The 13,097-nt window shown below is 38.5% G+C and overlaps 1 protein-coding gene across 4 annotated transcripts in view; it reads left to right on the forward strand.

Moving 5' to 3' along the window:
* The window catches only part of Nrp1 (neuropilin 1), a 139,683-nt gene that overhangs the window by 65,952 nt on the left and 60,634 nt on the right, over positions 1 to 13,097 (forward strand). For all 4 annotated transcript variants that reach the window (XM_076832093.1, XM_076832095.1, XM_076832094.1 and 1 more), the window contains exons 5-6: positions 3,463 to 3,618; positions 5,825 to 5,991. In XM_076832093.1, coding sequence (XP_076688208.1) covers positions 3,463 to 3,618; positions 5,825 to 5,991 — 323 coding nt within the window. The remainder of the gene's footprint in view (positions 1 to 3,462; positions 3,619 to 5,824; positions 5,992 to 13,097) is intronic.

Consider the following 13,097-nt stretch of genomic DNA (forward strand, 5'->3'; position numbering starts at 1 on the left):
GATGAATGCTTAGCTCACAGGACTTATTAGCTCACAGCGCTGGGGGGCAGATGCAGTCAACCCTCCACCTAAGCTGACATCCCTATGGACAGAACTGCCATTGTTACCTACCTCCCCCAAAAAATCAACCATCTCAGGAATAAGTCTCATAAAAGGAATAAGGGAAGTTTTGTTTTTTATTTACTTTTACCTTTAAATTAACCTTCTAAACCACAGGGATAAACATGAATATACTATTGAGTGTAAGTTCCAAAATTTATTGTTAGTATTGTAGATATTTTCCATCAAAAGTTTTCTTAGTTTAAGCAAGGCGTAGATGGCCTATCTTGTGCCCTCAAAATGATTCCCTTTTTTATTTATTCAAAATATTTCATTTCAAAGGATAATGTCACAGTCAATCTTTGCTCTCCCCACCCCCTCATTAGAAAGCAGTAGAAAGCCAAATTATCTTGGTTCTAAGATAGGGTTGTAATTATTGTAGAAATTATTGGGAAAAATACAAACAAAAATAAACAGAAAAACAAAAACAGTGTGCTATTGCCACCCCCTGTTGCCAGTGGATCTTTTAAATATCACCAATACTCTATTAATTTTATACCTTCTAGTTCTGTTCTCCCCCAAATGATAGCTTGGTGCATCTTGCCTGCCTACATTATTCTATAATTCAATTTTTGAATTATCCTTATGGTTTTTGTGAGAGTTTTCATTCATCTCCTTGGCCTTTAGGTCCCCGGTAACAAAGAGGAAATCCAATAGCTGCGTTCATGTACATACACAAATGAGCACACACACAAGCCGGATAAGAGTACTTCACCCACTCTGGTTCAGATCAATATTGCATTAGCTTGCTAGGCTAAGGTCTCGCTGTTGTTCAGGAAAATTCAATACCTCTTTGTATTATCATGGCAAAGCCTTTCACTCTCTTATCTTGAGGGCTCCTAAAGAGAGTTGCATGCTGCTGTCCGGGGGCAATGTTCTAAAGGACAGAAGGCAGATTTACCCAGCATGTCTTAAACATTATAAACCAGTGAGTCATGGAGACTCTCTAAATTATGAGTCTGCATTAGACAAGTTCTCTTCTGTTTCCTCTTTCAAAGAGACTCCCCCTTCCACCCTCCCCAAAGGAATGGGGTGATAGTGGAGGGGGAGGATCAGCCGTCAGAGCTTCCTTGGGATGTTCACGGCCTCCCTTGCCATATTCTTGAGAAGGTCAGTGGCTGTAGTGATCAGAAAACGACCCCGAGGATTAGGGCTTTAAAAGTTTGCCCACAAACTAAAGAAAAAGATTATGAAACCACACTAATGGAATTTAAATGAGGGAAAAATGTGAGGGAGGATGAATGGACTCTAAGCTCCCATTTATAATTACAGACAAGAAGTGGGATTCTATTTGAGGGAAGGAAAGACCTGAGTCTGTGGCTCTAGCAGGATATTTTCCTGGATATGTTATGGGCAACATGGAAGTCCTCAGGGAAGGAAAAATAAATTGGATTCATGATAGGACCACATCCAGAATGAATCAAATCTATCAAAAATTAGCATTTGTAGAAGAATTTGAGGTCGAGGTTTACCTGAAAAGAAGCAAAAGACAGTAAGTTTTATCTTTTGGAGATACTTTTTCTGAGAACTGGGAAGCCTGATTTAACAAAATTCTCTTCCCATAATGCAAAGTGATTGTCCATGACAAAGTGATGCTCCTCACATATTTGTTATCAGTCCCCTTCATTGGGTGACCCTCTGTTATTGTTTTGTTTTTTTTTTTCATGGTAAAGCATTCTGTATACACAAGACATTTGGTTATCAGAGAGGATTTCAGTAGAAAGAAACAGCCTTTGAATTCAGACATACTAATTACTTTGAATGCATAGAAACATTTTCAGGGATTCAATATAACTATTTTGCAGGAACTCAAGGATATGAACCACTTCAGATTTAGTTTAGTTTAGTTTTCCTTTTGTTAGGGGTAGGGAGTTTGCTTATTTTAAGAGAACTGGTCGAGCTGCAAAAATATCAGCAAAAGATCTACACATTCCAAAAAGGAAGGTGTTCAGGTTAGCTGCCCATTAAGAACTCATTTGGTACTCTGGGCCCCAGGAACATGGGTTCTTGTGGGGTTTGCTTTTGCAATCACACTTGAAACATCTCCCAGCTCTTATCAGCTGTCCTGTGCATCCGAGTTGCATACACAGGCCGTGGATCACCATGCCCCCTTGAAGGCCTGTTCCCCCAGGGAAATATTCACCTACTGTGCTTTCTTAAATGAAGCAATAATTCTTAGTTGAAATGCATAGAACCATGTATTTCTGGGAGGGGAAAACAGTCCATACCAGATTGTCCTTCTAAGTCCAAACCATCTGGTGTGTTTTTTACCATATGTGCAATGAAAAAAACCTAGAGAGAAAGGTTTTTTTTTTTTTTTTTTTTTTTTTTTTTTGTCTTGCTGCTGAACTGGGCAGGGAAATGGAAATATTCTCCAAGTACAAGGGACTTCTGCATTATTCATGAGGAAACTTATAATCACTCATTGCCAAGGTTTGTCTAAAGCACTTTAACAAAGGTGTGACCAGCTTAAGCCAAATAACAATTTGACTTTAATACGCATTTGTCAATGTTCTAGATTGTCCATTGCCTCAGGTACACTTTTTCTCCTGTTGTGCATACTCAAATGGCTGCTTTGGGCCATTTCTTGGCCACCAGACAGTAAAATGTAGTCACTCCTCTTAGGCTTGGAAGAGAAAATAAAACAAGCTACAATGATGCAATTTCCATTCAGTTTGATTATAACTTACTATTATGTATAAATCATTAGCATCTATTAGTTTTTAAATTTTTAAATCATAGCAATTATTTTTTTGGTCTTCAAATGCAGTCCTGAGTAGAACATGATCCTTTGTCTTTCACCTAAGTCTGTGATGTGGATTATATTTAGACTCCAGGGCTGAAAAATAGAACGAGGAAGGGAATTGGGCTTTCACAGTCCTAGAGCAGACCCCCTGTATTGCTCTGCTTTTCAGGACATAGGTCTGTCAGAGGATCTCCTCCAAGGACAGAGAAGTGAGGACAGGCAAATCCAAGAGAACTCAGTGAGCACAGTCTAGCTGGAGTCTCTCAGTGCTGGGCTGTGCATACAACTTGGCCCTGGAGATGAATGCCAAGGTGCCACTTGACAGCCCAAATCTCATTCTTTGCAATTGAAGCAAGCATTTCGATTCTGTTCCTGAAAATGATCCTGCTCACTGGGGAATGTGGTTATGCCTGTTACTGCCCTTTTGAGTACACTTTAAAATCCTCTCTGCAAACCTGATCCAATATGTTCGCTGCAAACCAATTAACTAGGGAAGACTTGCTTTGGGTTAGAATAGACTTCTGGATTCTGCTGGGACCCGTGTTTGTAAATGGTTATTTTACATCTGCTGTAAAAGAAAAGACACTTTGACATTCTCTATATTTCTGCCTTTCCAGTTGGCCCTCACATTGGGCGTTACTGTGGACAGAAAACACCAGGTCGGATTCGTTCCTCATCGGGCATTCTATCCATGGTTTTTTATACCGACAGTGCAATAGCAAAAGAAGGCTTCTCAGCAAACTACAGTGTCTTGCAGAGCAGTGTCTCAGAAGGTCAGTATTATTCATCTTGCAAAGCCCTGTGGTAAATATTCCCTGTTATTCGTCTGCACACACCTGCGGCCACATGAAACGCTAAAGCTGTGTTTTGTGAACTGGGGTGCTAAGTGTTTGTTTTTCTCTTTAAAAATTTTTCGTATGTGTGTTTGTGTGAATATCAACAGGAAAAACTATTTGGTGTGCTCTCTCCATAAAATTGTGGATGAGCCTCTGAAATTATGGTAAGAAGTGGGAAATGGCAAAAGAGTGCCTCAAAACAATGAAATATGACCAGACCACCTCCCTGACACCCTCACATGAATAATAGACTAAGAATCATAAAAGGAAAGGCTTGGATGCCAGATTGGGATAGGACAAATAGGAGGCAGTTGATGAGCAGAACAGTCACAGAGTGAATAGTGTGTGGCGGTTGGTTTTGAAGGACCCTGAGGGAAGCCATTCTATTTTCTTTCTTACCTGAGTAAAAGGAGATATTCATGTAAAAGCAGCGCATTTTACATTTTGTTAATGCCTTGCGATCAAAACAAGAAAGTAACATATTTTTATATCCTATTAAAGTACTCAACTAACTCAACCCTTTCTCAAAGTTTAGGTGGTTTTCATCTCTTTTCAGAGTCTGAGAACAAAATTGGAAGAACAAAGTTACATTTTCATATTTCATCAGTTCTGGCCACCAAGTCATTTACTGAGAGGACATAGGGTATTTGGAGACCTATTCCAGAGATGTTAGTGTCTTCTCAACAAGATCTTACTAGAAAATAAAATGACCAATAACATTTGAAAATCTTATTTGTACTTAATTTGACTAATTAGTTGAGCTTTATGTGCCAATAAATATTGTTTATATTACAAATAGTGAACCTAACTTTAATGTATGAAACCAATGGGGAAAATTTTTTGTGTGTGTCATAAAACCTTATCTATTAGGTTAGAAAATTCAGACAATACAAAACCTTGATATGTTAGTCTACCTTACTATGTTAGTCTGCTTTTCCTTATGGTCACAAATACCTGAGATATAATACCTGAGATATAAAGAGACCGAAATTATAAATAGATTGTAAAGAGTTTTAGAGGTTCCAATCCATACTTGTTGCTTTGGGGCCTGTAGTGAGATAGTACATCCTGGTACATCATGGCAGGAGTGCATGGTAGAGAACAGCCACTCCCCTCATGTTCAGGAAGCAAGAGAGTAGAAAAGAGATCAGGGTTCTATAATCTTCTTTGAGGGCACATCCCAAATGACCTAAAGACCTCCCACTAGGCCCCATCTCTTAAAGGTTCTACCACTTTCCAATAGCGCCTCCCTGGGAACCAAGCCTTTCATATATCAACCTTTGGGGATTTAAAATTCAAACTATGAAACTGGAATTTTCTGGATGGTTGAGAAACTTCCATTTAAATCATAAAGCTTTGTGTGCTTTCCACTTTTGAATTGGAATTTTTCTAAAATTGATTACTTTCTTCCCAATATCATTAAATATGCTAGGCCTAATGGAATACACATTTTGATGATTTGTGGTCATTGATGTGAGCATTATTATTTTATGTTATAAAACTGTGATGTTCTTTGGGCCATATGATGCTGTAGCTTAGCCCTAATGGATACTTTTATGTTTTAATAAAATAACTAAGAATGTTAATAATTATGACCATTCCAGGATCAAGGGACATGAGAACAAAAGGAGTCAGGGAGAGGTGGCCGAGGTGCCAATTGCAAGGAGTCTGAAAGACAAGAGACTTCCAATCTACTGTCTACTGAATATGAATTGCAAATAGACATAGAGTCTTTTTCAATTTTTCAAGATATTAGAGAAAATAATCCAAACTAAAATTTTATTTAAATACAGTTTTTGATATCTACTTGTCTGACAGATGCACAGCACACATGCATGCAGATTCAACGTTGGAAATAAATCAGAATCTTCACCCTTTCCTAATGTCTTTCAAATATTATTTTTGTCAACCTAGACCTACTTAAGAAAATCATTAATCACTGTGATGATATTCATGGCCTTATTTTGAAATGATGCCTATGAAAATACATGTATCAATGCTGTATTTTATTAAGTTCTTTGCTGCTAACTTTTTGTAAAACTCTGAGTGAATGAACTCTTTAGTTTGCCAGATTCAAAAGAAAATTGCACTTTGATCCCTTATGTTTTGATGACTTTGGGTCACATTTTTTTTTTCCCTCCAGATTTCAAATGTATGGAAGCTCTAGGCATGGAATCAGGAGAGATCCATTCTGACCAAATCACAGCTTCTTCCCAGTATAGCACCAACTGGTCTGCAGAGCGCTCCCGCCTGAACTACCCTGAGAATGGGTGGACTCCTGGGGAAGATTCCTACAGAGAGTGGATACAGGTATGTAGCACAAGACCTGGCCTAGCTAGCTAGGGTAGAGGATGGATGGATCCAGTTGCCTTGAAAAGCTGCTGAATAGAAGCAATATCAGGTAAAGTGCCTTCAGATGAGAAGAGATGGGAAAGGCCCTAGGCAAAACCCTGCAGAATGATCCCTCACTACACAGTCAAGAGGGCATGCTCAGAAACCCCCCTGAAAATCCACTGACCTTCCCAGATCCTCATACGCTGCTCTTCACACAGTTTCAGTACAGATGGCTGATAACAACTAAAAGATCTGATCTTTTTCCAGCGACTATATACTTTCCTCACATTTCCTATTTTGACATATTCTGATTCCCTTGATGAAATATATACATTCTACTTGTAACTGTGCCTGAAATTACTGTTTCCAAGCTTAGGGTTTTCTGGTTGTTCAGAGCTCAAGAAGGGAAAGTAGGGTTGCATTGCATTTTTTACATAGGTCTATGGAGCACACACCCAAGAAGGGGTCTAATTGAGGGCTCAGCTCTCTGTTAGTTATTATTCATGTATATGTATGGACTGTATATAGGTGACCTCATTCATGATGCTGCTTCTGCTTTTCTAACTTTGCTCTGACATGGCCTTCCCTGCCAGAACTATATACCCCACTGATCCCTCCTCATCTTCCCCCTTCCCATCCATTGTCACCATTTTCTAGCAACCTAACCTATCCCATTCTCATCCCCAGTGCCATCCCCAATGCCTGATCTTGCCCAGATTTGACATCTGGATGTTCCTACCCAAGTCCTAATGTACACATTCTTGAGTTTTTCACCCACCTTCAAATGAAACATGCGTTATATATCTGGATCTTTGGGTGAAACTGCGAATTATACAAAAAGGTATTTGCTAAAGGATCCAGGTTTCCTATCCAGGAGAGTATCCAGAGCCTGTCTTACATTCATGCCAGATATATAAAAATGACTAATTCTCAGAGAGAGTTTCTAAGCAAGAAAAAAAAAACCCAAGATGATTTATCCTCTCCTTTCCACATCTATTGCTATTTCAGTCTTTTGAGCACAAATACCAGATTTTGTTTTACTTTGGAAAGGTCAATATTAGTTTAACATACACTTAAAATGAAATAGCCTATTATAGGAGACTGAACTCATGCTAACCTCTAAATGATAACAGTGAGAAATGTGGAGAGGGTGAGAAAAGATGAGACTTGGGATTGCTGAATCGGGCTCTAGATTAAGCCAGAAACAAAATGAATTTGCCTCTGTCAAATAGCTCTTGGTAACTTGTTTTTCCACATCTCCAAACCAACAAGCAGTTCAGTATGATTGACAGATGTGCCTCTAGAGGAAAGCTTACATTTTGCAGTGCTAAGCATGTTTGCATGGTAATGTAGTCCTATTCTTGGTAATGCTGAGCGCGCTCAATAATGTAGGGCCAGTGGTCTTGCAAGAGTTCTGAAATTGCAACTGTAGCAATTCTTCTGTGCAAGGCAATTCTATGCCTGTAGAAATATGGAGACCAAATGGGTTTTCACAAAGCATTTGTCAAGAGGACAGGATTTTACATCATTCTTCAGAGTTAGGCACAATTTAAGATTGCTGCAGAAGAAAAAAAATCTCGATGCATCCAACTCTTTCTGTTCACAGAATAGCATGGTCAGGAGAAGTGAGGTAACCCAAGTACCTCCAAAATGAAGGTTTACTTCTTGCTTGTGCTATTCCAGCACTGGGCCAGCTGGAGGTCTGCTCCACATCTTCTCACCCTGACACCCAGATGCTGCCACCAAGGCAGGAGGAGAAAGAAGGTGTGGACAATTATGCTGGCTCTTGAGGTTCCCTCACAGAGCACTTCCACATATCATTCCCAAAGCACATTACTTAGCCATACTTAACCAAGGGGCAACAGGAAGGCACAGCTTGACACGTGCTGCAGGGAACAGAGAGGGGAATGCTTGCTGAACAGCTTGAATGGCAATTGTACCATTCACAGACCACTTACCATTTATTGAGAGCTTATTATGTGGCCTGATATGTGCTATGTACTTGACATATTTTTTTATTTAATCCTCACCACAGTCCTGGGTAGGGAATGTAATTAGCCCCATCATAAAAATGAGGACACTGAGATTCAGAGAAATTAGTGAAAGTTCAAGGTCACAGATGATGACAGCATTTGGAAACAAGATTGATTGGACTCCAATGTGTGTTTTTTTAATGAGATTGTGCAGTATCTTTATCATTCGTTACCACTCTTACAAATTCAAGTATATCTTTGGAAATACTCTATGCTTTTCCTTAAGCTGGAAAGTCTCACACTGAGATGGGTTGGGTGTTGACCCTTCCTAAATCTAAAAGGTAGGGATCTTGCTCCTTGGTTGTTCTGAGGGGCAACCGTCACAAAAGCTTAGCTTCTGATTCACCTTCTGTTAAAATTATCTTCATTTCCCGTTGGGGCTCAGTGGCTTCATTGACATGCTTGTTGTGTCTGTGTACCTAGCAGGAACTGTTATCATCCACCAATCACCTAATTATGAATAATTTCATGTGTTTCCAGTTTTTCTGAAGCTCCTTGGAAGTGGCTGGCTGGTTGTTTGCATTGGATAGATGTTTTAGAAATTAACCAACAAGTACTACAGTATAATTTAAACTGAGGGCAAGAAGCACATACCTCTAACACAGGAATGTTAGCACACATACATTTCCATTTTTATGCACAGAAGTATGCAGATGACATCTGTTTTCTTTTCCAGCCTTTTCCCATTTTGCATGAAGTATACCCCACAAAGATTGTTGCTGTAGCAACAACAAGGACAAATACTTGCATGTGTTAAATTAATATAAGGTAACATTGGAAGCTGACTTTCTTTCAAGACAGGAACAGTCTTTGGTTCTCATTGTTTTCTCTAGGAAATTACTGAGTGACATAAAAAAACAATGCCTCATTAGCTGTGGATCTGAATGTCCACATTGGTGCTTCCTGTGAGATCTGTTGTCTGCCAGGAAGCTTAAAAACAAGCTGAGGAGCCAGGCGTTCAGTATGAAGGGAAGTCCCAATCTGAAGGTTTACACATGGCCACATCCTGCTTAGAAGGTCACCTTATGTTCTGAGTGACTACAAAACTCTTGTCAATGAACAGAGTTGATCACCCTGTAAAACTTGCTCATTTTGCCCCCAGAGTATTCCATCCTGTGTCCTAAAGCTGTTTATGTTATTAATTTTTTTTCTATTTCGTTGTTTCTAGTTAAATAATCTAAGATTCAGAATAAAGACTCAGTGTATCCACGGTGCAATAAAAATTCTTCTTAAGTGCATTATTGGAGCCCATGCCATTAAACTCATTGAAACTGAGTTTTGTTTTCTATAAAATAAAGATAATGTAGCCTTCACTCCAAGTTCTAGCAGTCTATGATACTTTGAATCTCAGAAAAATGCAGGCTCAGTTCTTTCTTTTCTTCTCTAAAACCTAAATGCATAGCATACTCTAACTGTTCAGAAGACATATCCTCAGAGATCCTAAATGTAGCCATTCACATCCAAAGCAGAATTTAATTCGTTAATTATTCCAATGTTTTATTAATGATAGTGGTCACCACACTGTAAACGGATTCATCCTTCCAGCTTTAATTAAAGCTCTTGGGAGTGCTTTCCTCCAAATAACTGTGACTTTTCCCTGATTAAAATGCCAGGAGACAAAAAAACAAAACAAAACAAAACAAGAGACACAATGCCTGGGTGGGATGTGAACTTTTTGATCCAGAGAAACCAAAATGGCACCAGGGACTGATCGATTTCCACACCCTCCAGTGACTTTAGAAATAGATTTGACAAACCAACTCAGACTGCAACTCCACTGCTCCTCAAATTTGAGGGCATTGTCATTTGTGGAAAAAAAAATTGTACTAGATTATTTATGCCTCCACTTATTTCAGAGGAGCACAAAACAGTTGGCCTCTCAACCACATCCTGTTTGGTTTGGTAAATCAGCCCTATTATGGATTATTCACATAGAAGAAGGAAACCTCCTGGAAAACAGTCTGCAACTGCAAGAATATATGTGCAGACCCCTGAAGCAAAAGTGTCTTCTCTCTGTTACATTTTCTCATTCTGAGGTGTGAGGAAAAGGAAAGTTCCAGAAGAGAGTAGCTAGCGCTTTACCTTCTGAGGACACTAGTTTCTATGTTTTCCTATTGTCTGATAAGCATTTCTCAGACAACATTCAAGTCTTCCACAGTTGCTCTTTGATGGTTCTTTGAGAGCAGACACAATATCCAAATCCCCTAATGTAGTAGGGAAGCAGAACACTAACAGGAATCACAACATACCCACAGCAATGCACACACAATCATGTTCACTCCCTTGAAACGACACTGTCAAAAACAGGAATGATGGTAGAATGAGTTAGACATCATTACCCGAAGTACATGTATGAAAATATGAATGGTATGAAAATACAATCAGTGACTTGAAACATCGTGCTCTATATGTGTAATATGAAATGAATTGCATTCTGCCATCGTGTATAACAAATTAGAATAAATAAATAATTTAATAAAGAAAGTAGAAACTAGATATTTGAAAGCAACCCAAGAAGGGATCTATTTACTCCAAACTGGTCTCTTTTTCAAATCTATTTACTAAAGTGGAAGGCCATTTCTGAGGGTGTGAGGGATTAATTACTCTCAGAAATGTTCATGTTTTTCTGTTTATGGTCCATAATAAGATATTGTCCTTTATAGTGATCAGATCCTATGGACCTTGATTTGAACTTTAATAGCAACTAAAATAAAATCAGTTCCACTAGGAGGAAAAAAAAAGTAAGTGACATCTTTATAGATGCATCATGTGAAGCTGGTCACATCCAAGTAGACTTTTGGGTGCCTTAGGGATTTTAAAATTGTGAAACATGTTCTAACAATACAATCTAACATATCTACAGCACTTTCCTCTACAAAAGCACCTTTTTGTGCACATCCCATCTTAGCTTTAGAAGGTGAGATAAGGACAGATGATTCTTTTGTCCCTGTTCATGTGAGACAGCTGAAGTCCAGAGAAGTTACAATGGTTCACTGAAAATCCCAACTTCCTACCTTGTGGGAAATCTCAGTCTTACACAGTTGACGTGGACTTCCTTCCTCATGCTTGTGAAGCAAGTCAGTGGGCAGTGAATGAGAAGTCCAGACCACAGACAGCTGGTGAATCACCACTTGTGTTTGGATCTGACACAGACCCGGGGTGTGGCTGATGCTCACCTGGCTCTCTGGCCACTCTTACCAGGGTTTTCCACCTCAATGCTCTTGTGGCTGAGGTATGCTGGACTGATGATACCCTCATGCCAACTGTTCAGGGAAAGGATGAGAAAGCCAAGTGAAGTCTTAAGGGCTCATGCATCACAGAGGAGACTCTGACCCTCATTTCCCAGGCTCCTTTCTGTGGCCCAGGACTCCATTAAGATTTATGACCTAACCGCTCCTCCATCTCCATCCAGAGCCATGTATTATTGCTACCAGACACTTCCAAAGTATCCTGGTCACAATTCAAAACTTGCCTCAGTTACAACTTGTTGAGATTGGAGGCCAAAGATAATTTAAAACCTAGACCTGATTTCATGAGCTAAGATGGTACCTGGTAGGCCTCCTTTAGCCTCTAAAGAGAATAAATAACTCATAAATCTTTGGAAATAGTTCCTCTGACAAATAATATTATTATGTCATAGCTTTTATCATGTTTTAAGTGGGAAAGTAATGAATGCTTATTTGATTAGAAGAAGTTTTTTGTTTGTTTTGTTTTTACTTAAAACACTTGTTTTTAATCTTTACTTTCCCAAAACTGAAAGTAGAAATGGAAGTAATTCATCTTAAAGGTATAAAATGTCATTTATTTTAAATTTCATGTAGTATTTTCTCTCCTACTAGACTTTCTAGACAAACCTTTCGTTCTCTGATGTTTAATGTGTTTAGTGTAGAGTAGGCATCTCCTATAAAATGGCATACTTTTTTCCATTTTCCACAAAATTTCCAGTTTCTAGCAGCTTATAATCTGTAATGCTATATTCAAAATCAGTTTCATCTGCTAAATTGACTAATCCAGAAAATATATAGAGCCAGGTTATCCTGATTGTAAACACTGTGTGTTTATAAACCAGACACTTTAGGGGATGCATTAACTCATTCAGATCATTAGTAAATTGCTGAAATTACAATAAAATGATACTTTATAAATCTGTAACTAGAGAACTGACAAAAATAGCTCCCTGGTTTACCCAAATGTGGAATGATGCATGTAAAACATAATGTTGGCAAATTTCAGAAAAATACAGCTGTTCAATTGAATGTGTTTCCAGGTGTGCGCCTCTCTCTCTCTCTCTCTCTCTCTCTCTCTCTCTCTCTGTGTGTGTGTGTGTGTGTGTGTGTGTGTTTATGGCAACTAATATTAACATGCTGTTTTAGTTAAGACACTCATCTGAAAGGTGTATAATTTGCTTTAAAAAAATTTCCCATCATGAGTCTGGTTATCTTACCCTGATTCTGCACTGACTTATACTTCTTCCATAAAATAGATGCTTTATATCCTACTCCTTAGGACATCACATCTCTGTTACCTATGTTTCCACCCAGGAAGTCTGTGTTCCCAAAGTTTGCACTTCCTGAGGCACTTTTCCTAATAATGCTGTCTCTGGGACATTGGCTTTTCACATTACAGAAATTCATTTAGAGGAAACATATAAGGACAGATTAAATTTAGAGTTTGGGGTTTGGGGGGGTTTCAGTGTTTTAAGGAGAATATGATTTGGGGAAATCAGAAGCACATGTGACAAGTAATTACTTGGATATTTTTAAGCAATTGTTTTGTCATGTAGAAATTACTAAAATGATGTTAACCATTTGGGTCAAATAAATCACCTAATTCAGTTTTAAAAAGCATCCAATGGTTTTACTAATTAATATTTCATGTTAACACACCCTAAAAGAAATGTATAACATTTGAAAACAATTTTGAATGAACCACAACTCTTTAGATAGAATTGCACTTAAAAATAAATTATCTTTATAGCATGAACATTCAATTTTGCTTAGTTTTGGCTTCTCATTAGTTTATGCCAGTGTCTATTTGTAATCAAAATTC

This window comes from Callospermophilus lateralis, chromosome 13 (genome assembly GCF_048772815.1).
Source record: "Callospermophilus lateralis isolate mCalLat2 chromosome 13, mCalLat2.hap1, whole genome shotgun sequence".
Classification (NCBI taxonomy): Eukaryota; Metazoa; Chordata; class Mammalia; order Rodentia; family Sciuridae; genus Callospermophilus; species Callospermophilus lateralis.